Source organism: Physeter macrocephalus, chromosome 10 (genome assembly GCF_002837175.3).
Source record: "Physeter macrocephalus isolate SW-GA chromosome 10, ASM283717v5, whole genome shotgun sequence".
Taxonomy (NCBI): Eukaryota; Metazoa; Chordata; class Mammalia; order Artiodactyla; family Physeteridae; genus Physeter; species Physeter macrocephalus.
The window spans coordinates 9,239,306-9,257,346 of NC_041223.1; the positions used below are offsets into that span (position 1 = coordinate 9,239,306).

Genomic DNA, 18,041 nt, shown 5'->3' on the forward strand with positions numbered 1-18,041 from the left:
TTTGTTTTTTTTTTTTTTTGTGGTACGCGGGCCTCTCACTGTTGTGGCCTCTCCCGTTGCGGAGCACAGGCTTTGGACGCGCAGGCTCAGCGGCCGTGGCTCACGGGCCTAGCCACTCCGCCGCATGTGGGATCTTCCCGGACCGGGGCACGAACGTGTGTCCCCTGCATCGGCAAGTGAACTCTCAACCACTGCGCCACCAGGGAAGCCCCGTATAATGTTTTATAGTTGACTGCTTTCATAGTAGATGTTGGGATTGAAGGAAGCAGTAGATTTTTGCTCTGCATTTTTGTTTTAGTCAAAAGTTTTCATGTAGTAACTAAAATGAAAATCTATACATAAACTCTTAGTTTACATTGCATTCTGCCTTGGTTTTATAAGCACCTACTTCATTGCTGTCTTTGTATCATTTTTACCATTATCCTGTGTCTCATAGAGAAGTAGCAGCAACCCTTTAAACAGTGAGAAAATAAGATACAATGATCTTTAAAACAGTGACCTTTACAAGTTTATCTGTTGCCTAAACTAGTTTACTTAGTCATCAATTGAGGTACTAGAATTACAAGAAAAAATGTTTAAGCTTTTTATTTTGTGTTATTGCTAACAGATTTTCTTACACATGTATACCAAGCAATTTTCCCCTTAATCCCTGTAAAGCTGCCAGAAGTTTTTAATGTATTAAACCAAAGACCATTTCTCACATGAGTTCCTCAAGGCATCTTCTTTCTTTTCTCTTATTGCAAAAGAAAAAAGAAAGAAACGTCTCATCCAAAGACAATCTACGATTCTAGAATACTGAGTTGTTCTAGAAACCATCGCATCATATTTAGATATCTTTACTCAGTTGATGAAATAGTTGAGCAAAAGGATAGTGATTAAATAGTTGGGCAACATTTCCTCCTTTGACAGGATGCCAACAAGTAACGATTAAATTTCAAAGATTTTAAACAATGTTGGGTACCATCTTGAAGGCCTTGGAGAAAAGCTAAACATTTCTATGGGTCCTAAGTATATCTTCCATTCAGAGCTGCTTTTCATTTCTGTAGGGACTTCAGTCACTAAAGATAAATATATCTTTCTATATGCATATATATATTTTTAGAAGGCATTAAAATTTTTTTGATTCCTATATTGATATTCTGATTAATAATCTCTTTTCCTTTTTCCTACTAATCATTGTTCACAGTTGGACACATTGAAGAATAATCATCGAGGTACTAGCAAAATACTATTCTAATAAGTCTGCTTTAAATTTTTAAGAGAGAAATTTTTTTCTTTAATTGAAAACTTTTTTCCAGGTCTTGAAAAATCTAACTCTGTGGGCAGTCTACTGTGATTGTGACATGTTCTTATAGTTAAGAGAAATGTTTTTAATTACATGCTAAATTAAACGTGTTATAATTGTTCTAAGCACACAGAATGTCCCTGGCTGCTTATTGCGTCATCTGTTGCAGAAGAATGGGAACCTCAACTCCTCCGCCAAAAAGCAACACATACTGGAGAGATGTCAGTGAGTACAGTTTAAACAAAAATATCTTCTTGTAGAAACAGTGATAGAATTGTGGTTAAGTTTCCAGGGTTGTCCACAAAAACTTATTTAATCCATGATAAATCTCAAAGTTGTTTATGTCTTTTCTGTACTACAGGTTCACCCCAAATTTGAATGCCCAGAGCCATGCATACTCCTTTTTCTTGGGAATCTTTTCCCTCCACTATGTTTCCTGTCAGATTCATACTCATCCTTTTAAACTCAAGTGTAACTGCATTCTTATTCAGCAGCCATTTATTAAGCTTCTGTAAAACATGGTGCCAGGCACATGTATTAGGTTCTGGGAATTCAGTGGTGAACCAGGAAGATGTTTTGCTTGCCCTACAGGAACTTAGGATCTAGCACTGATCTACTGTCTTTATTTGTAAATCTTTATTTACATTACTTATTACTAATCTTTATTTGTAAAATGGGAATATTGGCCTAGGCCATCTTTCATTCATTCTACTATGTGCCAGGTACTATTACTAGGCCCTGAGGATGCAGTATTGAATAAGATGAAGTCTCTGTCCTCATGGAGCTTCCTTTTGATTGGTAAGAAAGATCAGTTTTTAGGATAGATCCTTTTCATCTAGAAAATTCTGTGATTTTGTATTTTAAAAATAAAAAGAGGAGTGGGACAGAGAAGGGAGCTTTTCTTCTCTCATCATTTCTAGCAAAACACACTCAAGAATAGTAAATACACTTTGGGGTAGGAGAAAAGGCTGTGAGTCTGTATTCTGTTTCCAGGGCTTAGTGAAAAAGAAACATCCTAGTAAGAAGAAACAGATGGCAGCAGTATAGGAGGAAATAAACTGGCTGTTCCCGGGGAAGTCCAGGAAGCCATCTTGGAATGAAAAAGGTCCCAGAGGGGTTGCACAGTCAAGAAGCTCTGTGTGTCACAACTTTCGATCTCATCCCTGCAGATTTTCTGGAACTGTCCTCTTTCCTGTTCTGGAACCACTGGGTACTAGAGTTTGGGAGGAATTTCCATCTCCCTTGGCTGATGCATAGGGAAGTTGATGGAGGAAAGTTCCTTATCCCTCAGTAGGGAGGAGAAATGTGTTCTTGGCAGCATAAGTTGAAGGTCTGAACAAAGGGCTACCTACCTCTATACATCCAACAAATTATAGGTTACATAGATATTCATGAGCTGCCTGCAGTCCCTAACCATCATGGGTAATATATTAGTTAACATGTGTTCAGTACATATAACAGAAACTAGACTATTATGGCTTAAATTAGTAAGGTTTTTGTTTTTCTTACATAACAGGAAGTCAAGATGGAGACAATTTAGGGCAGGAACCACAGTTTAGCAATTCTCTCGTCTTCCTGCTCTATTATCTTATTGTCCTCATGGTCACAAGTTGTTGCTGAATCCCAGGACATCAAGAAGGCAGAAAGACCAAAAGCCATGTTATGAGGCTTTGTCTTTTTATTTGGGGAGGGATCTCTCCCTATAGACTTCTATCTATATGTTTATATAGATGTATTACATCTCTCTCTATATATGTGTATGTATATATTGGCTACAGCTGTGTTGCACAGCCAGCCTTACCGGCAGAGGAGTCTTTAGGTAGTAATCAGGTATCTTTGAATATCTTTAGGTAGTAAAGAAATTTGAATATCTTTAGGTAGTAATCAGGTTGTGTTAGTAAGAATTAAGGGGCTTATGTGTATTGAATTTGAATGTCTTTAGGTAGTAATCAGGTTGTGTTAGTAAGAATCAAGGAAATTTGAATATCTTTAGGTAGTAATCAGGTTGTGTTAGTAAGAATTAAGGGGCTTATGTGTATTGAATACGCAGCTAGCTGTGTCTGCCACTAGGACTTTTTTTTTTAATATTAAAAAAAATGTTTTCAAGTTCCAAGCAAAAAATTTATAAATAAACTTGTAGAAACTAACCTATTTTTTTTAAAGATTTTTTTGATGTGGACCATTTTTAAAGTCTTTATTGAATTTGTTACAATATTGCTTCTGTTTTATGTTTTGGTTTTTTGGCTGTGGGATCTTAGCTCCCCGAACAGGGATCAAACCCGCACCCCCTGCATTGGAAGGAGAAGTCTTAACCACTGGACCACCAGGGAAGTCCCTAACCTATATTTTAAATGGGACTACCTATATATGGCACTTAACCACCAATTATAACATAATTTCTTTGGGAAGAATCATTTTGTGTCCCACTTCACAAACATAATCCCTTAATATAGTCTTAGGTAGTGATATGGAGAATTCTTCCCATTCCTTTATTTAACTGGTTGTGAACTAAAAAAAAGTCAGGACAGTTAGCTCCCTGGACATTGCATTCAGTGAAAGCACTTTAGGCCTGGCAGTATCAGTAGTGCAGCATACGAGGGTTTCTTACTGATTGAGTGTGGAGGATGGCAGAATAAGAAGAGGTGGAGGAAGGGGAGAATTAGTATGAAATATAGATTATATTTTGGACTCAGTGCTTATTGGTTCATTTTTTGTATATGGGAATAGGAAGCCATGTGTTGATAGTAAATGATTATATTAATGGAAAGATATCAGTTTTTCCAATTGATATTCATCACATTGACTTTTTTTTCCCCTTTCTTTTTGAAGGAAATATAATAAAGTTTACTGGATCACTTATTTTAGGGTAAGTGTCAACGTGAAATATTAACTGGCTTTATGATACTACTGTTTGAAATCTCAGTGGAAGTGATTTACAGGTAGCATGGGGCAGTGAAAGGGTATAGATTTTGGAATCTATAAATATGTGGATTCATCACTGGTTAATCACTGGTTCTGCCACTTCAGTGTTGTCTTGATCCAGTTACTCTAACTCCTGAGGAGTGTTTTCTCTTGGATCGAGGTGTACGATGGGGATTCTACCCACCTGGCACTGTTTCTCTGAGGGAAGCACTTGGCATGTACAGAGCAGGCACTCACTAATTAGCTTTCACACACCTAAAATCACATCTTGTGTTAGGTTATAAAGAGGGTGAAGAAGGTAAAAATCAACTATAGTCAGAATTACTTTTGAACATCCTTTAAGTCACCGTAAAGCTCTTATGAAAGGCAATTGAGGTTGACTGAGAAAACCAATAGATTGACACTCTCATCTCATGCTGTTTCAGAGGCACATGCTTAATGAATGGAATGACTATCTTCCCCAAAATCGTTATTTTTCATTCTCTTTTCTTTCCTTTTTTTGGGGGGGCGGAGGATATATATGTTAAGTTTATGTCTAATACTGTTCTAGTGTTTTTTTAATAATATTCTTCTTCATTAGTATAAATATAAAATCAACTCTTAGATGCTAAAATGATAAAGGAGATATATTTGGTATTTTATCCAAATACGTACATTTCTCCATGACATTGTAAGACAAAACATATTTAGATGATTTTTTTTGACTCATTCCAGGCAAAAGATAAATGTATATTCTTTTCTATAATGTAATTTCTTTGTTTATATCAGTTATATTCAGGAATATAGTGAAAATTAATCACAATTTCTGGTAAAGAATTTTGTCCTTCATGGAAAGCATGATAAAAATACTGAATAGGTTTGTTCTTTTTGGCTGCTCAGATAGATTCCCCAGGAGAGGTGATGATTCTTGAGAGCTTTCTCTCTATTCTTCTGATACCGGCCAGTGTCTGGCATTTCTGTCTTACTTGCTTTTGCTTTAGGGTGGGAATCTCAGAAAAAGACTTCATAAACCTGTTGTTTCTAAGTTGTGAATCCAGACAGAGTGCAGCCTTTGTGTCTGGATTTAGTGTAGGTCAATCTGATGAGGGGAAAAATCCTTCATTTTAGGATACACAACATGTATTTCACTAGTTTTCCTTTTTTTTTTTTTTTTTTTTTTTTTTGGCTGCACCATGCAGCTAAGAGGATTTTAATTCCCCAAACAGGGTTCAACCCGGGCCCTCGGCAGTGAAAGTGCGGAGTCCTAACCACTGCACGGAATTACAGTGCAGAAATACAGGAATTCCCTGTATTTCACTTTAAAAAAAAAAAAATTATTTATTTATTTTTTGGCTGTGTTGGGTCTTCTTTGCTGCGTGCGGGCTTTCTCTAGTTGCGGCGAGCGGGGGCTGCTCTTCCTTGTGGTGCGCGGGGCTTCTTATTGCGGTGGCTTCTCCTGTTGTGGAGCACGGGCTCTAGGCACACGGCCTTCAGTAGCTGTGGCTCACAGGCCCTAGAGCACAGGCTCAGTAGTTGTGGCGCATGGGCTTACTTGCCCCGCGGTATGTGGATCTCCCCAGACCAGGGTTCGAACCCATGTCCCCTGCATTGGCAGACGGATTCTTAACCACTGCGACCCACTGCATCCCCTGTATTTCAGTTTTAATATTTGATTTTAGGTATAACTCTTAGGAGAGGAGAAATTTTCATATGCTGGTGATAAGGAGTACAAATTGGCTAATCTTTAAAAAAAAACAGTTTGGCATTATCTAGTAAAGTTGAACAATATATATACTTTCAGAAAGTCTGTAATTTTACTTCTAGATATGTATCCTAGAGGAACATATACACATGCATACAGTGTAGATGTATACAATGTGTAACAGTATTATTTGTAATAGACTCAAGCTATCGATAGAAATTCCCTAAATTGCCCGTCTGTGGTAGAACAGATAAATAAGTTGTAGTATAGCTATACAATGGATGAATCACATACCATGTGAAAATATAAATGTATGAACTCCAGATACATGTAGCAACATGGATGAATCTCACAAACAGAAGGTGAACTAAAGAATACATACAGTGTGATTTCATTCCTGTGAAGTTCACAGACAGACAGAACTATGCCCCGTTGTTTAAAGGTTCATGTTTAGGTGGTGAACTATAAAGAATAGCAAGGATATTACTATAATAAGACCCAGAATAATAGTTAGCTATAGAGATGAGAGAGTGGGTCAGGATCAGAGAGGGATACACTGTGGGCTTCTGGGTACTGTTAATGTTTTGTTTTTTTTGCCTGGGTATGGTATTGCAGCTATTTATTATTATTTGTAAGCTGAAATGTGTGTATATATTTATACATATTTATGTATAATGTATGTTATATGCACATTACTGTATATATGTTATGTTTCCCAATAAAAAAGATAGAAAAAGTTCTACAAAAAGCTTAATAAAAAAAGTGGCTCCTGTGTTATATTTAGATTGTATATTTATGATGAATTTTTTGTTTCTTTTTAAGAGGTTCTTTATTTATTACATATGAAGTTCTGGCCTTGAAGAAGTCTTTGACATTAGATACTCAAGTGGTAGAAAGAGAAAAAATGAAGTCATATATATATGTGCACACAGTTTCTTTAGATAAAAGAGAAAATCACGGTAAGTTTATGGTAAAGTAATCCCATCTTCGTGAAAAATGGAAGCTACTTATTGAATTTAAAAATGAGTATTTAGGAATGTAAATTGGTACAAACACTACAGAAAACAGTATTGAGATTCCTTAAAAAATTAAAAATAGAACTACAATAGAACCAGCAATGCCACTCCTGGGTATTTATCCAAAGAAAATTCTAAAAGATTATGCACCCCGCTATTCACTGCAGCATTATTTACAGTAGTCAAGATATGAAAGCAACCTAAGTGCCCATCAGTAGATAAATGGATAAAGAGGATGTGGTACATATATACAATGGAATATTACTCAGCCATAAAAAGGAATGAAACCTTGCCATTTGCAACAACATGGGTAAACCCAGAAGATATTATGCTAAGTGAAATAAGTCACAGAAGGACAAATGCTGTATTATTTCACTTATATGTGGAATCTAGAAATAAAACATGAATAAACATAACAAAACAGAAACAGAATCGTTTCTACAGAGAACAAACAGGTGGTTGCCAGAGGGGTGGGGGTGAGGGGAGGAGAGAAATAGGTGAGGGCGATTAAGAGGTACAGACTTCTGGTTACAAAATAAATGAGTTATGGGTATGAAGTGTGGGGAATGTGGTCCATAATTATGCAATACCTTTGTATGGTAACAGAATAACTGGACTGAGCGTGGTGATCATTTTGAAATGTATAGAAATATGGAATCACTGTGTTGTATACCAGGAACTAACACAGTGTTGTAGGTCATTATACTTCAAAAACAAACTCATAGAAACAGAGATCGGGTTTGTGGTTACCAGAGGTGGGGCATGTGGGGGAAGGGGAATTGGATGAAGGTGGTCAAAATGTACAAACTTGGAGTTATAAGGTAAATAAGTACTAGGGATATCATGTATAACATTAATAAATATAAATGTAATTAACACTGCTGTATGTTATATATGAAAGTTGTTAAGAGAGTGAATCCTAAGAAGTTCTCATTACAAGGAAAACATTTTTTTTCTTTTTCTTTGATTTTGTATCCATATGAGATGATAGATGTTCACTAAACTTGTTGTGGTAATCACTTCATGATGTTTGTAAGTCAAATCATTATGCTGTTTACCTTAAAGTTGTACAGAGCTGTATGTCAATTGTATTTCAGGAAAACTGGAAGAAAAAAACTATAAAAAATGAAAAAATGAGTATTCAAAGCACAATATTAATAAAATAGGTTCAGCTAACTCTACGAATCACCAAACCCTATGAGAACCAAGTTCCTAAAGAATTCATTGAAGATAAAATTTTGGACTTTCATATTTAACCCAAATTTGCAGCTCCCCTATAACTAAGTCAGATGAAGACTAGGCAGCTTTTTTAGTCTAAACGTGGAGTTCCTCACCTTCACGAGGACTGTCAGTTCGGAGGCTGGTCCTCAGTTCAGCAAAAGCATAAAAACATGATGTTGTCACTTAGCTCAGAGGTATTTTTGCTCTAAGGCATTTATTCATGCTCACTAAACTCACGAGATGGACTCACAAGTATGAATACGAACTTATTTACAGAGGGAAAAAATCTGTCGTTAAGGCTGGAAAACCTGTCTTTACTAGTCAGAACACTCCCCTTCTCCGTATTTTGGTCACATGGAAACCCAATTAGTAATCAGACGATTGCTTGGTGAACATGAGATTATAGGGCCGAGGAGTATCTTTTTATCAGGATATGGGTAGCTTGGTGAGCCATCACACTAGATTTAGAGCTGCCTGTTCTACACTGTCAGCCAGAATAACCATGCCTGTGAGCACTTTACATTCCCTGAGTGGGCAGGTTCTGCTGCTCCCCTGTCTACAGCGATATGTATGTGTCACCACTCTCTCCTGTTTGTGTTTATTGTTATTTCACCTTCCTTATTTCAACATGCTTTTATGGTGTGTTACAATTTCAGTTACACAGATAATTTTTATAGCATATAATTTACCTATATAGTAAAGCTTAATCTCATTAGTAAGGTATCTCTAAATTTCACTTTGAGAGTGGTATTTTTAAGTGGCATTTTCCTGAATGTAGTTAATCCTATGTTGTACATAAGGATTTTTGTTAATTTTAGTTAGTGTTTTTGCTTTTGTTTTGTTTTTACTTTTTCCCTGACTAGGAAAGCATTGGTTTTTGGGGGATCTAGAGTTCTGTGTTCCCATAATGGTTTTAGTTGCTTTAAATAGTGACAGTAAAAAGAGAAAGATGCTGTTTTATGTTTTCTTTTTGAAAAAATTGGGGTTTAGTTTATACATTTTTTTCTTTGAAGTATTGGAGCATAGCATTAAGAGTACCTAATTGGTTTTATTTAAATTTGTAATCATTTTAGGAATCACCTACCAGGCAAGAAAAGAGCTTCACAAAGCAGTAAGAAAAGTATTGGCAACATCAGCCAGGATATTACAGGGTCCATTTGCTGGTAAGTATCACACATTTAACTGAGACTCCTTATCAGTAATCTGGAAGTCATTCAGTGATCAACCTGAGATTGTTTTCCCATTTCTTATACTAACATTTATTATAGCTATGGAAAATTGAGGAACATTATTCTCTTGGGCTGTATTTAAGGGCTTGATGCCTTGGACTGTTTTCTTCCATCTCTCTTTATGGATGCATTGTTGTTAGATAGTTGTAAATAAATATTGAGACTCTCTTGATGAATATTTCAAAATTTCAAATTTGTTAGAAAATCACTCCCATGCTTTCTCATAATGAGAATATTGCATCAAAAATGTAGATTTCACAATCAGGCAAATCTGCATTGTGAAGCTAGCTATAAAAGAGCTGGCCTGATCTCTTTAAAAAGTTGGCATCATGAAAAAAAAAAGTGGGAAAACTTTCTAGAATTAAGATACTAAAGAGACTTAATCAAATCCTGCTTTTTAGAAAACCAGCTCTTAAAGATATTTTGAGGACAATTGGGAAAATTTGAATATGGAATTGGACTGAATTTTAGATGATCTGGAAGATTTTTGTTAGTATTCTTGGGTGTTAAAATGGCATTGTGATTATATAGGAGAATGCAAGCTTCTTAGGAGATGCATGTTGAACTATGGAAGGGTGGAATGTCATTATTTCTGCACCTTTCTTTCACATAGTTCAGAAAAAAATACACATCCTGGGGGACTCCCTGGCAGTCCAGTGGTTAGGACTTCATGCTTTCACTGCTGAGGGCCCGGGTTCGATCTCTGGTTGGGGAACTAAGATCCCACAAGCCGTGCAGCGTGGCCAAAAAAAAAAAAAAAATACACACACATCCATATAGATTAAGCAAATATGGCAAAATAATAACATTTATTAAATCTAGTTGTGGTAAGCATGTGGATGTCAATGTATTATTCTTTTAATCTATCCCATATGCTTGATATTTCTCATAATAGAAAGTTTTTTAGGGAAAAGGAGCCAAAAAAAAAGATCTCATTGTGAAAGCAACATAATATATAAAACAAAAGCACATACAAAATACACATAACAAATAAAACAAAATAATATGACAGAACTGAGAACAAACCTATCAGTCATTATCAACACCTGGAGACGGATTAACTTTCCTATTGTAGATTTCAAATATTTATAAATTACTGTCTTAAATGTGAGGATGAAAATGTTGTTTTAACTGTTCACATTGTCTTTTTTTTTTTTTTTTTTTTTTAACAAAGACACCTTTAGTACAATTGACATAGAAGATCACGAATGTGCTGTGTGGCTGCTCCTGAGAAAGAGTAGGTCCGATGACAGAGCAGCACGACTGCAGGCTGTGCAGGAAATGTCAGAGACCCATCACTGGCATGGTAATGAAACCATCTGAACACATGGCACACCATCAGCTAGCTCTTGATTGCTGATGTAAAAGAGAAGGGAAGGAGATATTAAGGAAGGGAAATAATTCAGGAAATATTAATACATGTAAAAAATATTTTCAAAAAAATTTAAAAGAAACTTTAGTGATAGAGAAAGTGTAAAACCTGAGAGAAAGTGTAAAACCTGCTGGCCTGGTAATCATATTGTGTTTGGTAAGGACACCCTCAAAACTGAGGTAGATATATTTGTATAACTTTCTACCAGAATGAACTTTTACTTGATTGGAGAAACTCTTGATTCTGATAGTTATGGCCTAATGTGTCTATGTTTTTTTTGGTTCCTATTTAATAAAATATATTTTAATTGCTGGCTGCATCAAAGTTATATTTGCATTCACTTTGACAGTCTGTTTGGCTTTAATACTAATACTTGGTCAAATGTGCCTAGTTTGCGTGTGTATATTTGTTTTTTAAGGAAGATTTTAAATATTTAGTTGTATTTAAAATCGCAAGTTCTGCAGTAAAAGTACATGAGCAAGAGATCAGATCTGCTCTGAGTACAGGGACTAAAGTACACTTTGTTAGTAGAGTCACCTTGTAAAAATGGGTAAACAAAAAAGAATAATGTTTTCAGAGAAAAATTTAGTCTCAGAATAAGATCTCTGTCTTGATACAAGTTAATTAGTTTGAGTGGTGGCTATAATAATTTATAATAATTTGTAATGTAAAAATAAGCTTATTTAATGCGAGTGGAGACTTAGAATAAAAATCTATTTCAAAATCTGCCTTCCAGGACTCCATTTCAGACTTCTACTGTATCAGAAAAATCAAAGTTGGAGCCCTGGCATGTAGATTTTTTTTAAAAGTTCCCCACTTGATTCTGAAGAACTCATCCAAGTTATATAGGGCTATTATTAAAAAATGTCTCCTTCAGTGGCTGCAGTTTTTTTTTTGATACATGTCCTTAGTCCATTTGGGATGCTACAACAAAATACCTTAGACCGGGTAGCTTACAAACAACAGAAATTTATTTCTCACAGTTTTCTGGAATCTGGGAAATATAAGATCAGGGCGCCAGCAGATTCTGTGTCTGGTGAGGACTGAGGGAGCTCTCTGCGGCCTCTTTTATAAGAGCACTAATCCCAGTCATGAGGGCTGCACCATCTTGGCCTAATCACCTCACAAAGGTGCTATCTCCAAATACTGGGACATTGGGGATTAGATTTCAACACACGAATTTGGGAGGGACACAAACAGTCTACAGCAATACATAATGGTGAGATCATGAAGGCTACAACAAAGTACTGCTGTCTGGAACCTCAGATTATTCATGGGCTTCAGGGAATGTCAAAGCACCGTATAGGTACCAGGGGATGACAGATTTAAACGGAACTCAGGTTTTCTGAGTAGTGATCAAAATAGCTTTTGGATGATGGAATTTTTTTTTTTTAAGGAGAAGTTAAATTGGTTCTGACCTATCAGTTTTCACATTTGAGGTTTATTTTTTTCAAAAAGGTTAGTTTGATTGTGATATATCTAGATATATGTTGAGAATTATGAGATCAGTCATGGAAATGTTGGATATTTAGCTTACTGGTATTGTAAATGCAGTTGCAGTTAAAAAAAACTTGGGAAATTTTGAATTACAAACTTGTAGTTTAAGAGTTAAGTTGTTCATTTAACCTTTGAAACAAGCATAAGCTAATTTGGGTGCCCGCAATATACTTTTACAATAGATTACCAGTATAGGATAGTTGCTCAAGCCTGTGATCTGAGAACTCTTATTGGTCTGGCACGAAGCAAAGACAGTGATCTTCGCTTTTTTCTCCGCCCACCTCCTCTGCCATCTTTAAAAGAAGTAAGTAAATAAAATAATCCTGTGAGTAAAAAACGCTTAATATATCATCTTCACTTTGGGTGCAAAGTAACCATTCAAGAAGCAGTTTGTTGGCTACTTGCCACAAGCAGGTAAACGAGGGTGTAAACCTGCAGTTGTAGTTTCCAAGATTTCTTGATTCCACAGGAGGTGCTGTTTCTCCTAAATTATTTTCCCCTATGTGGAGTTGGGAGTCTCTGTACACCAGAGGGTGGCTTCTTAGCATATCAGCGTCCATAAATTGGTCCTTTGTTCTAAGGTTGCTATAGAACAGTTTTTCTCAACCTCAACCCTACTGACATTTTGGGCCAAATAATTCTCTGTTGTTGGAAGCTGTTCTGTACACTGTAGCAGCATCCCTGGCATCTACTCATTGGATGACAGTAGCACCCCCGAGTTGTAACAACCCAAAATGTCTCAGATATTGCTGAATATTTCCTGGGGTGCAAAACAGTCTCTGGAGAACTACTACATAGATATTAATGTACTAATATACATGGATATTAATTGTTAACTACTAATATAGCTATTAGAGCATGTTCCTTGAGCGCTTTTCTCAGACTTTTCTAGAAAATGAAAATCTGAAAACTTGCAATCTGTTTTTGAAAAATAGAAAAACAAATTATTCTAGATATTAGTTATTAGAAAAAATCAGATAGGAACAAGTTCTGCATATTAAAAAGCCAGCTTTAGTTAGAAAGAATGTAATAATTCATTTTGAGTCAAGATGTGAAGTAGCCTATGAGGTGAAAATCTTGAGCTATGCTTTGCAATAGGTCTTTCAGATTGAGTTAGCAGACGTGAAAGTATAGAATTCAAAATTAAATGATTCTCTACTTACCAGGGTGGTGACTGTTTTCAAGACTAAAAGCACTGATTTACCTCTCCTGTTTTGTTTTGACTTTGATGCTTTGGGTACTTTTTGTTATACTCAATTGTTGAGTTTAATTATGAAGAATTTCTTTTCCTTTATTTCAGGATTCTTCCATTGAAGAAGAGCTCAGACAGTTGCTGGCTTCTTTACCTCAAACAGACCTAGATGAGTGTATCCAGTATTTTACATCTTTGGCTCTGAGTGAAAGCAGTCAAAGTCTAGCTGCTCAGAAGGTTAGCTCATTTATTCATTCAGGAAATATTTCTGAGTGCCCACTTTTCCAAGATATTGTGCCAGGGGCTCGCACTTAGAACTTCAGAACAGTCATTCATCCATGAACTGAATAACCATGCTGGTCCCTGGTTGTGTGCCACACAATGGGCTAGGTGTTCAGGATAATGGGGAGACAGGTAAATAAACAAAGGCACAGAGTGTGTAAGAGAGATACAGGTTACCCCAAGAGCCCATCACTCTGTTTAAAAGACCATTTTTAAAAGGCTTCATAGGAAGTACTCTGACGTCGCCTCTTGAAGAATGAATAGTAATCGACAAGGCTTTAAAATATTACCTCTGTGTTGGTGATGCCTAAATTCAGTATCTCTAGCCCTGTGTCTCATCTAAGCTCTAGATGTGAATATTCAACCTCCTTATTTTTTTTTTTTTTTTTTTTTTTTTTTTTTGGTATGCGGGCCTCCCTCTGCTGCGGCCTCTCCCGTTGCGGAGCACGGGCTCCGGATCAACCTCCTTCTTGACGTCTCTACTTGCATATGTAATAGGCATCCCAACTTTCCATGCCAAACCCACCCACCCTCTCCAAAGCTCTTCCTCCTCTAGTCTTTTTCATTTCGGTAGAGGGCAGAGCCACCCACCTAGTTGCTTAAGCTAAAGCTTAGGAATTCTTGATTCCTTTCTTCCAGTTTCACCTAAGCAGCAGTTGCTGTGAGCAGTTCCTTCAAGTATACCTTGAATGCCTTTGTCTCAGCTCCTTCACTGTTGCCACTTACTCCTGGCCACCATCGTCTCTTCTTCATAGTGTCCTGTTCTTTTCATCTTGCTTTCTCTTCTTCCTTTCATTTAAAAATAATTTTAGAGTCTCTTTCACAGTCTTTTATTATTTCAGTTTATTGGGGGTTAATTCCTGTTTGTGGTGGCACAGACTCCCCCTTATGTTATATTGTAGATTAACATGTGTTAATCATTTTTACTGTGAGCTTATCTTTAGCCAGATTGATTGTTTTCTATGGGAGTCCCAAGCACCTCAGATTCTAAATTTATCTCTACAGAGCAGTTTTTGTGTTTGCTTCTTTGGATAACCTAGGACTTCACTGTTAGGCACTAGTTTTTTATATTGATTCCTTAGTTTGGAATTTCTGTAGCACATAGGTAGTATAAATTCAGATATGTCTATGGATGGCAGAGTCTTAGGATTGTGATTTCTCACTCAAAGCCCCAAGCAGAAACAGGCTTCTTGTTGCTTTCATGGGCTGCTGGGCAGTTTTTCTAGACTCTCTTATAGACAAGGAGGCAATCTTTCCAAGGTTCTGCCTTTATATAGGGATCTCAAATCTAGCTCCCATAGAATGTGAGACTCAAAACCACATCTTCTGCACTGAACAAGTGTTAAAAGCCCATCCTGAGGTGCCTGCAGGAATTTTACATCATCAGCTATGTGCTTATCGCTTCTGCTGAATGTTCTGTTTTCAATTCTAGCACCCAAGGGTTTCCCTTTATTTTTATTTTCTTTAGAGCTTGACTTTATTTTATTTTTTTAAAGGTTTATTTATTGTTTATTTTATTTATTTTTGGCTGCATCGGGTCTTAGTTGCGGCACGTGGGATCTTCGTTGAGGCATGCAGGATCTCTCATTAAGGTGCGTGGGCTTCTTCTCTAGTCGTGGCGTGTGGGTTTTTTCTTCTCTAGTTGTGGCATGCAGGCTCCAGGGCGCATGGGCTCTGTAGTTTGTGGCATGTGGGCTCTAGCTGAGGCACACGAGCTCAGTAGTTGTGGCACGCGGGCTTAGTTGCACCGCAGCACGTGGGATCTTAGTTCCCTGACCAGGGATCGAACCCGCGTCCCCTGCATTGTAAGGTAGATTCTTTACCACTGGACCGCCAGGGAAGTCCCTGAGCTTGACTTTGTTTTAAAATAGCTTTTGTTATATTTTATTAAACATGTTTGTCATGGGAGGTGTTCACCATGTCAACTAAAGAAAAACACATAACCTAAAGTTGTGAGTTAAGTTTTATTGGGGGGACCTTACTTAGGACTGTAGCCCAGGAAACAGCGTCTCATATAACTCTGAGGAACTGCTCCAAAGAGGTAAGGGAGGAGCCAGAAATATTGAGGTTTTGTTGGAAAAAAAAGCCACGTAGTTGAACATCATAGATTACTGCTAATCACAAAGAACAGACATCTCAAGTTAATGATTTTATGTAGGGGAAGATGCAGGAATCTGGGCTCACTGAAATTATTCCTTAGGTATGTACCTTAACTCTCTAGGGCCAGTATCGAGCACAGAATGTTTCACGTTTCCCTCCATCCTGAATTCCCCTCAGGCACACAGCGGGTGGGGGTGCTGCCGTGGCTGAAGGCCTGATGGCGGGCGCCATTGTTTGTTTTCTGTAATGGCAGGCTACGTTCTTTGTCCACAACTGGAAGCCAAGTTCACCATCTTGCTGGATCCAGAAAGCTTCCTTATCGTGTCTCCATCACCTCTGTGAGCTACAGACACCACATCAACCTCTAGCCTCCAATTTACCTCTCCGGTTCTGTGTCCTCACAGCAGCTAGAGTGATGTTTTTAAAAACACAAATTAGATCCAGTCATACTCCTGCTTGAAGCCCTCCAAATGGCTTCCCATTACATGTTAAGTCTGAGCCCTTTACTTTTTGTGATCCAGGCGTGAACTGGCCCTTGTTTACTGGTGTGCCTGCCCCTGGGGGTGGTGAGAAGATTGACAGGAAGGTGCCACTAGGCACAGTTACCGAGTGTAAAGTTTGTTTGGTGGCAAGGAGTCTGAAAACTGAAGGAAACCACGCATTAGGTGAGGAAGGCACAGTGTCTGCAGTGTCATCAGAGCTCTCAGAGTGCTCCACGGGGACGCTCCACTCCTTTGGAATAAGGCTGCCTTCAGATGGGAAAAGGCGCCCCTTCTGATGGAGGTGTTGGTGTTCTCTCCCCAAATCTCTTACTCCCATTGACTAGATGTAAATACCTGGCAGACAACTACCCACACATAGCAGAGGGCTTCTGAGTGAATCAAAGCAGCGTCCTAGGCGTAGCATCCTAAACAGACTCCAACTCCGGCCCGCCCGAGGGTGATTACTGAATGCCATTATTCTTGTGGTATCATTTCAGCAAGACTTTTGTCTTCGTAAAATATCTCTTAGGGCTTCCCTGGTGGCGCACTGGTTGAGAGTCCGCCTGCCGATGCAGGGGACGCGGGTTCGTGCCCCGGTCCGGGAGGATCCCACATGCCGCGGAGCGGCTGGGCCCGTGAGCCGTGGCCGCTGAGCCTGCGGGTCCGGGGCCTGTGGTCCGCAACGAGCCTGTGCTCCGCAACGGGAGAGGCCACGGCAGTGAGAGGCCCGCGTACCACAAAAAAAAAAAAAAAAAAAAATCTTATATCTCTAAGAGAAATCAAAACATTATAATCACTATTACTATAATAACTAATCAACTCAGTGAGCAGAAAGTATTTTATCAGTAAAACAAATCATAGTATTCTATATTCTTTTACCAATTGAATTGCCAACTAAAAATTGGCACTCGCCATCTGCCTCTACAAGGATTAAGTCACTGGCCACTGCAGCCACTGACCATCAGCACATCCTGAAAGGAGTTCAGGGTGGAGATCGGGAATGAGGTGCTCGGTGCTCTGGGAAAAACTGGCAGAACAGGCCTTCAGATAGTTAGACATTTTCAGGAGAAGATTTTATGAGCCCAAGTTCTTGCATCTCCTCATATCTAGAAAAGCACTGAAATCGTTAGCGGTGACAACTGCTCCGCGTGATGAGCCGTGAGCCTCTGCCAAAACGTGTGCTTGACAGCACGTCCCCCCTTCTCTAAAATCATACAGAATACTGACTTTTCCCCCTGACCTCTTTGGAGCAGTTCCTCCGAGCTGTCTGAGACACTGTCTCCCTGGACTATAGTCCTCATTTTACCCCAAATAAAATGTAACTCACAACTCTCACGTTGTTCATTTTTTTCAGTCAACAGAATGATTTGTCTTTTCCTCACCTCTGTTTTTGTGAGAAATTAGGGACATATGAGTAGATATGACTTCTCTAGTATACTTTTTATAATTTCTCCTTTCGACCATGTCTTGGAGTCGCTCCAGTGAAGTGTAGTCATTGTTTTCCTTTTGATGCTCAGAGCGCCACTGCCTGGCCACCAGAACCTGTTCCTCAGGCTGACCTCATTATCCTTTTAAATTCCATCCCCAAGGTGGCTGTGAGGCACCTTTGTTTTCTGAGAGTAAGATGCCCCTGCCTCTTCTTTTTTTTTTTTTAACATCTTTATTGGAGTATAATTGCTTTACAATGGTGTGTTAGTTTCTGCTTTATAACAAAGTGAATCAGTTATACATATACACATGTTCCCATATCTCTTCCCTCTTG

At 38.1% G+C, this 18,041-nt stretch overlaps 1 protein-coding gene across 1 annotated transcript in view; it reads left to right on the forward strand.

Moving 5' to 3' along the window:
- Positions 1 to 18,041, forward strand: part of SERAC1 (serine active site containing 1) — an 85,623-nt gene that overhangs the window by 34,787 nt on the left and 32,795 nt on the right. The window contains exons 2-8 of the mRNA XM_024122483.3: positions 1,412 to 1,510; positions 4,115 to 4,151; positions 6,711 to 6,847; positions 9,199 to 9,288; positions 10,529 to 10,660; positions 12,406 to 12,527; positions 13,524 to 13,652. Coding sequence (XP_023978251.1) covers positions 1,420 to 1,510; positions 4,115 to 4,151; positions 6,711 to 6,847; positions 9,199 to 9,288; positions 10,529 to 10,660; positions 12,406 to 12,527; positions 13,524 to 13,652 — 738 coding nt within the window. The 5' untranslated portion in view covers positions 1,412 to 1,419. The remainder of the gene's footprint in view (positions 1 to 1,411; positions 1,511 to 4,114; positions 4,152 to 6,710; positions 6,848 to 9,198; positions 9,289 to 10,528; positions 10,661 to 12,405; positions 12,528 to 13,523; positions 13,653 to 18,041) is intronic.